Below are 13,405 nucleotides of genomic sequence, written 5' to 3' on the forward strand. Positions count from 1 at the left end.
GCAACAGCGCAACAACAAAGATAAAGCGCAAAAATTGGTCAACATGGAAACCACAGCATAAGAAGGAGAGCGAACAGAGAAAGAGCGTGTGATGGACAGAGAAACCGAAATTGAGCAGTGGGTGGTACGAAAAATTAATTACAAATTGTCAACAAAATTCACACATACAATGAGTGCATGCTATGCAACAGCAACAACAATGGCAGCAACAAAGCATGACGTCAGTGCATAAAATAAACGAGGCGCACACGGAGGACAATGGGCGAGGCGAAGGCGAAGGCGAAATGACCGACGACGAGCACAAACCCTACAAATTAACTTCGATTAAGTGACAAACAGGAGATGACAAACAAACCAATACAAGTGCATATGCGAGCATACAGTGTGTGTGTGTGTGTGTGTATGTGTGGCGCTGTGTGAATTCATACATGCAACAGAACAGAAGCATAGCGCCACAACAAAAGGTAACGCACGCTGTGTTGCCGCATATGAAGTGGCAGACAACAGAGCAGTCAAACACACACACATGCGCGCTTGCTAGCGCACACATACATACAAAGCGAGCCACTTGTGCATGCACTGCAGAAATAAATGTTAAGAAGGAAAAATTAAATTTCATATCGCTACCTTGAAGCCACAGGGACATTTGTACATAACCAAGTGCAGACAGACACACACTTACAGGTATATGTAGATGTTTGTACATATGTAGAATATGTACGGCTACTTTGCTCGTGTAAAGATCACCGCTGGCGTTGTCCAATGAGGCAGAGGGCCGGGCAGACAGCAGCTAGAAAACGGTGCGCACAGCCGACAAACTGTATGTGCCGCAACGTGCAACTAGTGCACCAGCATACTTCTTCACTTGGCTTTGTTTTTGTTGTTGTTGTTGTTGTTCTCACAACTAGCTTATTGCATGCAAAAATGTAAGCACTTTTTTAATCTTTCTTGCCTTCGTTTGCTGTTCATTTAGTTATTCGTTGCTGCAACATCCCTTGTCTTGTTGCGTGCCATCACTGCTGTTGCGCGCACTCTCACTTCCTTGCCAATATAAAACACAGTTTTAATTTCGTAATTATTCGGACACAAGCATTCTCTAACGGCATATGTGAGTGTTTGTTTGTGTGTGTGGAGTGGTGTAAAGGGCATCGAAACCACAAGCGGCATGCAACAGCTACAAATTCAAGTTGTGGCAAGTATAAGTATTGCAAAAAATCATACCTTTGAAATTACAAATACACAAATTTTCGGTGCAACTTTACACCAGAAAGAAGCACTGAAATTTTTTTATATTTTTTTTTTATTTTTATTTTTTTGTGATTTTTTTACATGGCAACCGTATGGGTACTTCAAGGCCAATAAAATACTTATGTTTTATCCTGTAGGGTACATATTTGGTTGGGGTAAGGAAAAAAATCACAAAGCAGTGTATCTGGCAACCACAGCGCAGGCAGATTCCTAGTAGTACTCCATTTACAGCGGTTAGTTTGTATGTCAGCTATAGGATGTAGTCCTCCGATCTCAACAATTTCTTTGGAGACTTTATTGTTGCCTTGCATAATAATATGTGCAAAATTTTGTAACGATATCTCGTCAAACAAAACCGTTTCCCATACAAGGGCTTAATTTCGAACGTCCAGTTTGTATGACAGCTTCGCGCTGTACTAGTCCGATTTGAACAATTTCAATGAAGATTGTAGCGCGCACTTGGGCAATATTTCATGCAAATTTTCATGAAGGTAACTCATTAAATAAAAAAGTTTTCCATACCAGCAGTCGTTCAGTTTGTATGGTAGCTATAAAGTATAGAGGTCCGATATGAAACATTTCCTCGGAGATTGTACTTTTGGAACAGGTAATCATTCGTGTCAAATTACGTGAAGATATCTCATTAAATAAAAAAGTTTTTCATACAAGCATTTCTTTCCGAGCGTTTCAGTTTGTATGGCAGCTATATGCTACAGTGATCCAATATCGACAGTTCCGACAAATACGCAGCTTCTTAAGGAATAAAGTACGTTTGCAAAATTTCAGTACAATATTTATAATAATATATAATCTTTATATATAAAAATTACGTGTCACGTTGTTTGTCCGCGATGGACTCTTAAACTACTGAACCGGTTTTCACAAAATTTAGCACACTGTGAACAGTTAGGAGATAGAATAGTAAAAGCAAATCGTAAATAAAAAATACAGTGAAAGCTCAATTAAATGAACGCTCTATTAGGCGGACATCTCCATTAACATGACAGAAAAGTTAGTAACCAGACACTGAGAAAACAGCCTTAAATCGTTATTTTTTCCAATGAAATTTATTTGTATAAACATATTCAAAATGAAACCTCTTATGCCGACAAAAACGTTTTCGTCTTTATTCGTAAACAAAATTTTCACTGCATTGTATAGTTGATTATACGAATGATAGTATAAAATGTATACCATAGAACTACTGAAAAACTGAAAAATTTGCTCAACATAATATTCGAAAAAAATCACTGCTTGATCTGTAAGGCTCCCCACCTCCACACACCCACGCACTTATCAATAACTCTACTGATGTCTATGCGCTTTTTCGCACACCAAAAATATCTTTTTCAAACAAATTTTTCCGTTCATCCCTAATCTCATTCGTATTGCCATATTTTCCCGCGCTACTTTCACCTGCCGCCACGCTTTCCCATCATATAAATGTCATGAATTGGTTTGCAACTTTTATAAAATCTGTCAACGCATATTTACAAAAAGCTCGCAACAAGGCAGTGTTGCAATTGCATGACGGCATATGCAGATTTACCTCACGCTGCGGCTGGTTTTTGTTTTTGCAGCTATTGTTCGCAAAGTAATAATGCAATAAACTCGTGTATGCCAGCGATTGCATGTAGCACCCACTACATATTTTCTTTAATTCAAAAACTTTAAATTTTTTATATTTTTGACAGTGATTTGTCGGTATTACGGCACTGTAAGACTGTAGCTATGTCTACCTTCTAGTTGCAGTGCGTTGAGTTACTTTACCTTCAAATTCAGCGTCGCGTGTCGTTAACTTTTTCTTGCAACTGTCTTGTGTTGCAAGGAAATTGAGTTGTCATAATTTTTCTGTGAAGCTTGTGGCACCTGGCGGAGTATGTAGTTGACTTTGAAGCAGTTTTATTTATTTTTATATATTTTTACAAGTATACTATTATTAAGAGACCTACTGAATCATTTAAGTGCTGATTAAATTATAAAAGACATGAAATTCTGTGGCGTAGACGCGTTTTGACGAGTTAACACACTAACCCTTAGGTATTCTTTTTTTTTTTTTTTTTTTTTTTTTTTTTTTTTTTTTTTTTTTTTTTTTTTTTTTTTTTTTTTTTTTTTTTTTTTTTTAAGTTGTAAGTAATCATCGAAAGCCGGAGTGTGGAACTTTACTCCGCTAAGCCTAACCTACTCCCAACCTCAGACTCTCCCACCGAACCACCAGAAAACTTATTACTTCGTGGGAGTGATAAGACAACCTGTGCACTCTCTTCTATGCGCCGGACCGAGGCCTTCTTACTCTGCGCTATGTGTCTCAGTTTTATCATGACTGAGGCTGTCGCTCTGGTGATAGCTTTCCAGTTCTCAGCGGACTGACGTAACATTTTTTTTTCGTTTATCTATCCACGAATCCAGCATCAGTCTGTGTTCACCCCACCCTCTCTTTTCTTTTGGCTCCTATAGACGGCTTTGATAACTCGTATTCCCGCTCGTATTTGTCACTTCTAGTACTTATGAGTAAGACTTCTGCCTTTTGCTCAGCCAGTTCTAAACTCATTGAGGAGCATTTGCTTCGGAGGACATCTAGTTGTTTAGCCATTGCTCTCTTTAGCACCCTATCATATATTAGTTTCCATAGGAGAGGGCCTGGAACCAATCCTTGCGATACTCCACTCGAAATAGAGTAGCTCGTGGGGGCTTGATCAGTATCGAATAATAGTCGCCTGTTTTCAAAATAACTCTGCATTCGCCGTTCATTGCATTTCTCGCGCACAATTACTTGTACGTCATTTAATTGTCATCCGTCATGTTGACTGTCACAGCAAGCGCACTTATTGGAAACTTACTACGCCAAATTTTATATTACCTGCAAAGATATGAAAGATCTTAAAATATCTTCATAAATAAATATTGGTATATCTCCCTCTGAGCTTCACTTACTACCAATCTATAGCTATTTCCTAGCTGTTGTCTGTCATGAGACAAAAATGTCAAATATATCTGTCATGATTTGGTAAAGCTAATAATTTTCTTAATATATAAATATTAATATATTTCTCTCTCAGCTTCACTCACTACTGTTGGATCACTATTTCCACGCTGTTATCACTCACGAGAAAAAAATTGTTCCAAAAATTATTGTCTATTAGGAAAAATCCATAAACTGCCTATTACCTAAAGGGCATAACTAACTAAACATAACATTTTCACTGCTTAAATGCTTAAATACAAGATACATAAAATGTTAAGAAAATCTAGACAAGTTTATGCTTAATTTTAGGTAGATAAATCCGACTATGTTAACTTTCCCCTAATTGTCGCACTAAAAAGTTCACTGCAAACTTCCTTTTCCGCTCCATGTTACCAGTAACAGAGCAATGCAAAACTATATAAGTGCCGTTATGCATCTACATATGCATAGCAACCTAACGAAACACTGTTAAACATAGCATTTCTCCTGCTGTTAAAATTAGTTCTATAACCGTCACGGCTTACATACAGAGCGAAGGTATTTAACCTTTAAAAGTCAACAGGAAGTGAGATGTTAACACACGTTGAGTTAAATGTTGCATAAATACATGAGCATAACATAATCAGTGATTGCAAAACATATCCTCATGCATATGTGCACAAAAACATATAGATAAACTTAACGAAGATTTGCTGCGAGAGAGCGCACCACTGCTCAGCAGCAAGCGCTCACAGCAAAGTTGCGTCGAATACAGAGCGCGTTGTGAGAGCATCGCACATGAGCGCCACTGTTTATATGCCGAGCGCGAGCATATGTTTTTTTAACCGGCACATGCGCGCTGCTGTTGACCACCCGCACAAGCTGCTGCGGCATGAATATTTCTTAGCAGCAGCGCTAACGGCTGCGTTGACTACTCGCTATTGCCAACTAGTCGCTGACGCTCCAATTGAGTAATTTGTGTTGCGACGCGCTGCTGGACATTTGCCATGCAGTTTAGTATGCAGATTAGCTGCACAAGTTTACATTTTTTTGAGAGCCAATGAGAGCATGCGCATACGCACTATTTGCGCTGCAAGCGGCAAGCAATAGCAGAGCATTGAGTTGGAAAACAATGAGCGCGCGTACGGCCAGTGCCGCCCTGGGGCTAAAATAGTGTTAACGTTAGTTTGTAAGCTTTGCTGCACAAGTCATTGAGCGCGCATTTCTTACGCAGAGCGCAAATTTACCAACAAACGCTGCGCTGCATTACTTGAAGGAAGTGCGTATGCGTTGCAGTTGAGCGCGGCTAACAGCGTGCTGCAAAGTGTGGCATGCATACCTTTTAACACTTGCAGGCAGCGCGCTCTCATTAGTGTACTCGCAAAAGCAGCAGCTATGCTTTTAAATATGCGTACAGCCTAGTGCGTCTTTGCAGCACTTGCTGATTGCCACTTCCACTTGGCGAAACAGTCAACCTTTCGTTAAATCTGCACAAACACGCATGCAAACACTGCAACTGCTATGCGCTCTAGTTGCGTCAGCGCGCTCTAATTCTCTCATATACAGCGTTCACATGATATTGTAGTGAGAGCGCGCTCGCTCGTTTGTGTATAACAGGCTCGTTAGCGCGCTCTGCTGCCGACGTCGCCGTACGCTTTAGCTCGTCTGCCTGCTGCTAGCTGGACTGGTTTGCCACTAGCGATACACACTCAAATTCAGTCTCTAAAGGTCGCTCGCTCTAATGAAATCGTTGGGAAATTACGTGCGGATACCGGACGGAATTAGCGCTTGTTGTATATATTCGCCGTGTAATATCGTTAGCTCGTGTGCTGCTGCTGCACACACGACGAAGAAAAAATAGAAATTTTTCATGATTTTCGAGCAAATGCAGTCGATATATATGCGCGTGTGCTGAAGTGGAAGAAAATAAAAAATTTCAGCTACAAAATATTTTGTTCAAACGAAGCAACGAAAATTGTGCAAAGAAGCCGAAAATAAAGCAGCAAATTGGCAATAAAATATAGTGTGCGCGTAAGAGTTTGTGTAGCAAATCACAGAAATCGAATTTCGCTCTCAAAAAAAAAAAAAAAAAAATCAATGTGCAAACACTTGCAAACATAGTGAGTGCTGTATGGAAAATTGGAAAATTCTGTGTTGTGATTTTTGGGAAAAAATTTGTTAGCGAATTCGGTAGCACAAATCGTGGCGGTGAGGCTGTGCAAGCGGCAAGCAGCAGGCACGTCAGCGTTTACTGCCGGCAGCAGAACTCGCTAAAGGATTTAAGAAAATACTCACGCTCGGAACTACACGCACACACATGCACATAAACGAGCATATGTATATGTATGCAAACGAACGCGAAACTTTGTGATTTATCCCACCTACGCGCTGAGATTTGCAGATTTGTTTATTTGTTTATCAAATCGTCTAATGGGAGTGTTTAAGGCTCGCCGCTAAAAAGGAGTGCGTTTTCTGCGCGCTGAATGGCAAATGGTTAGTTTCATTAAATTTTTGGTTAAAGCGTAATTTCTTAAGTGACTTTGTGGAGACGTAAGTGTTGTATTAAATACAAAAAAAAATATAAAAAATTCGTGCAGCGCCCAAAAACTAGCAAAGCTTAAGCAATACTAAAGCATAGCGTAAGCGGATTGTGAATGAACGCCAATTGGCATTTGATCACTCGATTTAATTGGTGCTGAGCAGTTTTGCAACAATTTAAGCTGAATTAGAAGGGATCTAATGCTACAAGAACTTTAAGAACTGCCCCAAAAATAAAAGGATTTATTAAATGGACTGAAGAAGAACCAAAGTAAATGGAAAGCAAAGAAAAAAACTAGAGTAAATGGAAGTACAAAAAAAGTAAAGCAAATGGCAAGCAAAAGAAAATTATATATAAATTTGGCAAACCCTGCAATGAAATCAATAATAGCGCAGACCGTAAGGACCGTAAAAATGAAAAGTCAAATACTTTAACGCAGCGTTTCAGCCGAAAGTAAACGCTTCGCCAACGCAAAAGTTCTTCGAGCAAAAATTGCAATCGCTGAAGTAGAAATAAAACTTTGAGCCGCACGCAATTCAGACAAACAAAACCCAAAAAAAAAAAAGTGGCATTAAACGTTGGTAGGAAAAGCCTTTCGGCTGTGTGAGATTTATGAGCGAGGCGGTCAACGGGAAAAACGGATTTAATGCGTAAAGTAGCGAAAAAGAACGCCAAAAGGCGGCAACTGCCGCAAAGCTGTTGTAAAAAATAGCAACAACAGCATTCAAGCGTTAGCAGGCAAATGAAATAAAATATAGGCAAACCCACAATATGTATATGCGCCAACTTGGCTAACGGCACTTTAAATAAATTTTATTGCCAGCTTTGGGTATGCCAGCATCAGACTTGTGGCAGCCAAAAAGCGGAAGGCACAGCTTATATAGAAAATAGAATGTTTTAGAGCACGCTGACTTACGGAATCTGGTCTAATTTGTGGTGAATAAAAAATGAAGGGCGGCAGATTGGAACATAAAATGCAAATTTTATTTAAAAAAATGGATAAATTGTATATTTGAACGTGATAATTGTACAATTTAAGGCTTTACAAGCAAACGCCAAATATTCGAAAATATTTCAAAATCATTTCAAAAAATCATGCGTCACTAAGAACCGGTTTCAAGCCAGTGATTTTTAAGGCGAAGTTTAAAAAATCCGAATTAACGGTTGTTTGGGAGATATGTGTTATAGTTGTCATATCTGGCCGATTTCGACAATTGATGAATATAATAAATAAAGTCATTCAAGAAAAGTTATGAAATAAAATAAGCTTCTCAAACTGTAAAAAAGTCGAATATAGTCAAGTTCATTTTCGAAAATCAAAATGTTATATTTACTTAAAATCTAAAAATTATTGAAAATTCCAACTAATTTTACACAAAAAAATAAAATATAAGTTTCTCAAGTAATTTTCGAAAATCAAAATTTTTTTATTCAAAAACTAATATTTTTTTGGAACTTCGAACTTATTTTTTGTCAGAAAACATAAGTCGAATATAGTTAAGCTCATTTTCGAAAATCAACATTTACTTAAAAACTAAACATTTTTGAAAATTCGCACTTATTTTGGATAAAAAACAAGGTATAAGTTTCTCAAGTTCATTTTAGAAAATTAACATTTTTTTATTCAAAAACTAATAACTTTTTGGAACTTCGAACTTATTTTTGTCAGAAAATAAGATTTTTTAAAGCAGAAATGCGTTTCGAAATTTCATTTTCGTAAATCGGAATTTTGTGTTTACTTACAAATTGCTACATTTTTGGAACTTCAAACTTATTTTGGACAAGAAAAGGATTTCTTAAAGCTGAAATGCGTTTCGCAAGTTCGTTTTCGAAATTCAAAATTGTGCATCTATTTATAAATTGATAATTTTTCGGAACTTCAAATTTATTGTGGACAGAAAAATATTGACTTTAAACAGCTATATGTTTCGCAAGTTCAATTTCTAAAATTAAAATTGTATGTTTAAACACAAATTGGTAGTTTTTTGGAATTTCAAAAAGTTATTTAAAGCAGATATGCGTTTCACAAGTTCATTTTTGAAAATAAATATTTTATATACGTTTCACAAGTTCATATTCGAAAATCAAAATTGTATATTTTTTTACAAATTAATAATTTTTCGGAACTTGAAACTTACATTTAACTGAAAAAAAAAAGATTTTTAAAGCTGATATGCGTTTCACAAGTTCATTTTTGAAAATCAAAATTGATTACTTATCTACAAATCAATCACTTTTCGAAACTTTAAACTTGTTTTAATAAGCAAAACGAATTCTTGAAGCAGTAATAAACATTTTTCAATTGCAGTAAAATTTCAAAATCAACCTCAAATGCAACGACTTCAAATTTTAAAGCCACATAAAATTTCGAAGTTTGAAAAATTGTAACGATATTAATTTTTTGAACGTGATTTTCGTTTACAGAGCAATGAATCGAATTTGAAACGAAGTCAAAAGTAATAAAAAATTAAACTCCAAGTAACATAATACCAGTGAGTGATTTGAGTGATATCTAAACGACCACGCATTAGCCGGCGCACAATCAACGAAAAAAAGCAAAAAAATATTTTTCTTTTTTTAATTTCAAGTGCTAAAAATCTGTGAAATACAGTGTTCAAATCAAAATTATAACAAATAAAGTTAAAAGTTGAAGAAAAAACAGTGAAAAAGCAACAACGCAACAACGAAGTTAAGAAAGTAAAATTCCACAATGTGCAAACAAGAAAAATGTTAAAAATCTGCGTTATTGCGCAAGCAAAAAATTTAACAATAAAAGTTTACACCAAAAACTACAAACAAACAAATTAAGCCATACACCACACCACATATACACTGACCACCCACCAACTTGCAGCGCTTACACCGTTGTACGGAAGCAACGGTTTTTTCTGCTATTTCTACTTCTTCGTCCCGCTGTTTATATAAAAAGCCATCAAAATTAAGTTCTCAAAGCAAAATCATCACGCATACCGTCACACCGAGAACATCTACGACGGTGGCACCGACACTGACGACGACGAATGCCCGTTGGAGTCCACCACGATGAATCCGTATGAATATGAAACGACACTGGACTGTCGCGATGTGGATACACGCGCCGGCGGTGGTGGTGGCGGCGGCCTCGGTGGCGGTGGTACAGCTGTTGCTGGTGGCATGATGAGTTTGCGTCACAATCCAACATCGACACATTCACATCAAAATACGTTGCAACATCAGAATCAACAGAATTTACAATTGCAACAGCAACAACAACAACATATGCAACAACAGCAATCACCATACGATTATGAGTATCAGCATTTGCCACATCGTGCTGGTGAATTGGCTGCAGCAGCGGCAGCGAACAACAGCGGTGCAGTGTCAACGGCACAGCGCAACACACATGGCAGACCAGGCAAGTTGATGACAATTTTCTATTTGTATTTTTTTTTTTTTGTTTTTGTCGAACGATGTAAAATGTGCTAAGGTAGCGGTTCAAGCGTGTGACTGTGCTGTTGTTTGCGGTCTGTAGTCTCAGTTGTCTACGTTTTTTGCGATCTAGTTTTGCTAAGTACATAAGAGCTAAAAATTAGGGATCAAAATAGAGTTAGAACCCTGAAATACCCGTTACTTATCGGTTATAATTCAGGTAAATTTTGGTTAATAACCGGGTTAATTTCGGTTAACATCTGTGTTAATTTCGGTTAAAATCTGGGTTAAGTCCGGTTAAAAGCCGGGTCAACTCCAGTTAAAGTCTGGCTTAATTATGACTAAAATCCGGGTTAACTCCAGTTAAAGTATGGCTTAATTATGGTTAAGATCTGGGTAAATTTGGTTAAAATCTGGATCAAGTCCGACATAATCCGGGTCAATTCTGGCTGTCGTGAAAATTGTGACTTTATTCCTCAGCAAAGCTTTAATTAATCCTTTAACGCACGCTTATTTTGCATAGGAATGTATTGAAATTTTTTTAGTGAAGCACACTTTTAGGCGCAAATTGTATTGCACTCAAATTTCTCTAGTTTTCGTAGAAATTTTGGAGGTTTCGCATTAAAATACTTTAAATAACGGCATATACTTTATTTTTTATGCAATTATGACAACATAATTGTTCCAAAACGTTCACCAGAAAAAAAGTTTATTTCAATTATATGCAAATCTTTGCGCTTTAATAACTATTTTACGTCTAATTTTGTAATTATCTGCAAAAATTTATGTTTTAAATTTGAATTTTTTTCTCTTCATTTTCTCTCATTTTTCCGCACTATTTTGCACACTTTTTGTTTTGATTTTTTAACACCCATTGTGTGCTTCCATAAAGTCTGCAACTAGCAAGCGTATGTAGCCAAAGTGTCTAATAAAGTACGTACTGTCAAAGACACACATACACCGGCAAGAACAGGTAAAAGACGCCTGTCTGCTGTAGATACGCGCTCTAACATGCACCATTCACAAAGGACCAAGTGCTGCATAAAAAAAAATATATATATATACATATGCATATACTTTGCACCTATATATACACTACCGTCTATGTTTTTAATCAGCGTTGATGTCGTTGATACCAACACCAACACTAACTATGTTTGGCTTTTACTATCGCCGCTGTTGTTACATAGTGTTGACCTCTTCACTTAATTGGCCTGTTGTGGCGGACACATGATTGCAACCACATAAATATGCACACATACATACAAAACATACATGCATACATACATACAAACAAACATACCTTCAACACTGTGCCGTTCACTGCACTGTGTCCTGCATTATGCGACTCTATTCCCACTACATGCCGCCACTACCGTGTTGTACGTGTCCGCATGCCAACCTGTCTGCTTGCTCGTTCGGCACCTTTGTCGGACCCTCTCCATACATGCATTGTTGTCCTTTTTTGCGCAATCTTCAATTCTTCAAGTGGCCTTTGTTGACGCTTTTGTTTCATTTATATTTATTTATTTGCACCTTTTTCGGTTTTTGCTCGTTTGCGTTCGCTTTTGTTTGCCATTTAAGCAGGTATTTGGTTGTGTTGCAGCAACAAATCAAAATTAATAATAGTAATATGTGATAATGTGCCACACTTGGCTTGTGTAGCGTGGCAGTAAACTTACGAATGAGTGAAGTAGTTTAAACACTCGTAAATTTATAATTTTTAATTTTTTTAAAAATTTAAAATTTTTTCTAAAATTCAACAAAAAAGTTTGAAAAATAGAATTGCGTTATATTTACTTTAAAAAATCATAATTGTATGGAAAATTTTGTATACGGCGCATTTTTCCATTCAATTTGTTGGATTTTCCTGCCATTCCTGCCATTTTTACTTTTACTTTAATATATTCACTGCATTGAATTTAAATTTTTTGACTTTCTGCTTTGTTTTTAACACGAAATATGGAAGCATGCATTTTTAAACATTTGACAAAACAGGAAAAATATTTTGAAAATTTGTAATAGTTTTCATATTTTATTGAGTTATGTCAATGATATTTTCATGCTACTATAGTATATATGGTTGTGAGTTTATCCTCATATGTATAAATATATGCAAATATGAATGTACATATGTATTTGTAAGTCATAAAAGTTTCACTCCTAATTTGAATAAGTTTGTGCTGACGTATAACAATTTTATTAAAGGGTTTAAAAATTGAAAATCTCATTTTGAATTATAAAGAAACTTTTATTTTGGCTTTTTGAAGCGATTTCTCAATTAACAAATATTTTTTAACAAGTAAGGAAGAGCTAAGATGGGATATAACCAAACATTTCATAGTCTTGCAGCTTTGAAGGAAAAAAGACGACGTAATACTTTAATACTTTCAGCTACATAAGGCTTGTTAGTTATAGTGTTAGTTATAAGGAGTTTAGGATGAGATTTCAACCAATTTTATTGATTCTAAGCACAAAAATGTATCGTTATTTGAAAAATACGTTCTTTAATTTTTATGAAGATACCTCACTATTTGATTTGTATATCCAGTATTAACTAACCCGAAAATTGAAAAATCTTTATATTAGGTAAACGGGGGCTCGACCCGACACGAACCATTTTTTGATACTCAGAGGTACTATTATCTGGAAAAGATTGTCTCCAATTTTTAATTATATATCTCACACTCTGACCGTTATTTTCTGACAAAAGTCAGCTATTGATACTGTGGTCAGCATATTCAGTATCCACGAGCTTGAAAAGTTTTAATTCCATTCATATAACTTTTGGTCAAAGGGTGACATAATTCAAAGGCATTATTTGTGCAAAGTTATATAACGTTATATAAATTGTTTCTTAATTTATACATAGGAAACGGAAAGAATAAAATGAAATTTTAATAGAAAATATTTTTTTTTTTTAATTATTTATTAAAAATTTCAATATTTCTCCGGAAAAAGTTTTAAGTTAGTATTTTTTATTTTCAAAAATTATTTTTTTTAAATTTTCGCTTATAAGTGATCCATATTTCACTATAACTTTGGAAGAACTTTGGAAAAAGTAAGTTGTTGTTGGGGTTTGTAGCGACAGAAAACATTCCCTAAGTATGTTCGACTAATGGTGTCGTGTTAGTTCTTGGCAGGATAAAAACCCGGGTCCATTCCGGTTGCTTCTACGTGCCTGTAACTGTCATGGAAGAGACATTTTTTGGTTGTTTAGAAAATTTTAACAACTATTTTTATTTTCATAAAATAATTTTTTTTTT

At 36.1% G+C, this 13,405-nt stretch overlaps 1 protein-coding gene across 3 annotated transcripts in view; it reads left to right on the forward strand.

The window, feature by feature from the left end:
• The first annotated feature begins 5,930 nt into the window (after nucleotides 1–5,930).
• Nucleotides 5,931–13,405, forward strand: part of LOC108975678 (teneurin-m) — a 391,476-nt gene continuing 384,001 nt past the window's right edge. For all 3 annotated transcript variants that reach the window (XM_018944361.1, XM_018944363.1, XM_018944365.1), the window contains exons 1-2: nucleotides 5,931–6,685; nucleotides 9,156–10,125. In XM_018944361.1, the coding sequence (XP_018799906.1) occupies nucleotides 9,774–10,125 (352 nt within the window). In that variant the 5' untranslated portion in view covers nucleotides 5,931–6,685; nucleotides 9,156–9,773. The remainder of the gene's footprint in view (nucleotides 6,686–9,155; nucleotides 10,126–13,405) is intronic.

Source organism: Bactrocera latifrons, unplaced genomic scaffold (assembly GCF_001853355.1).
Source record: "Bactrocera latifrons isolate USDA-ARS-PBARC rearing strain unplaced genomic scaffold, ASM185335v1 scaffold_68, whole genome shotgun sequence".
Classification (NCBI taxonomy): domain Eukaryota; kingdom Metazoa; phylum Arthropoda; class Insecta; order Diptera; family Tephritidae; genus Bactrocera; species Bactrocera latifrons.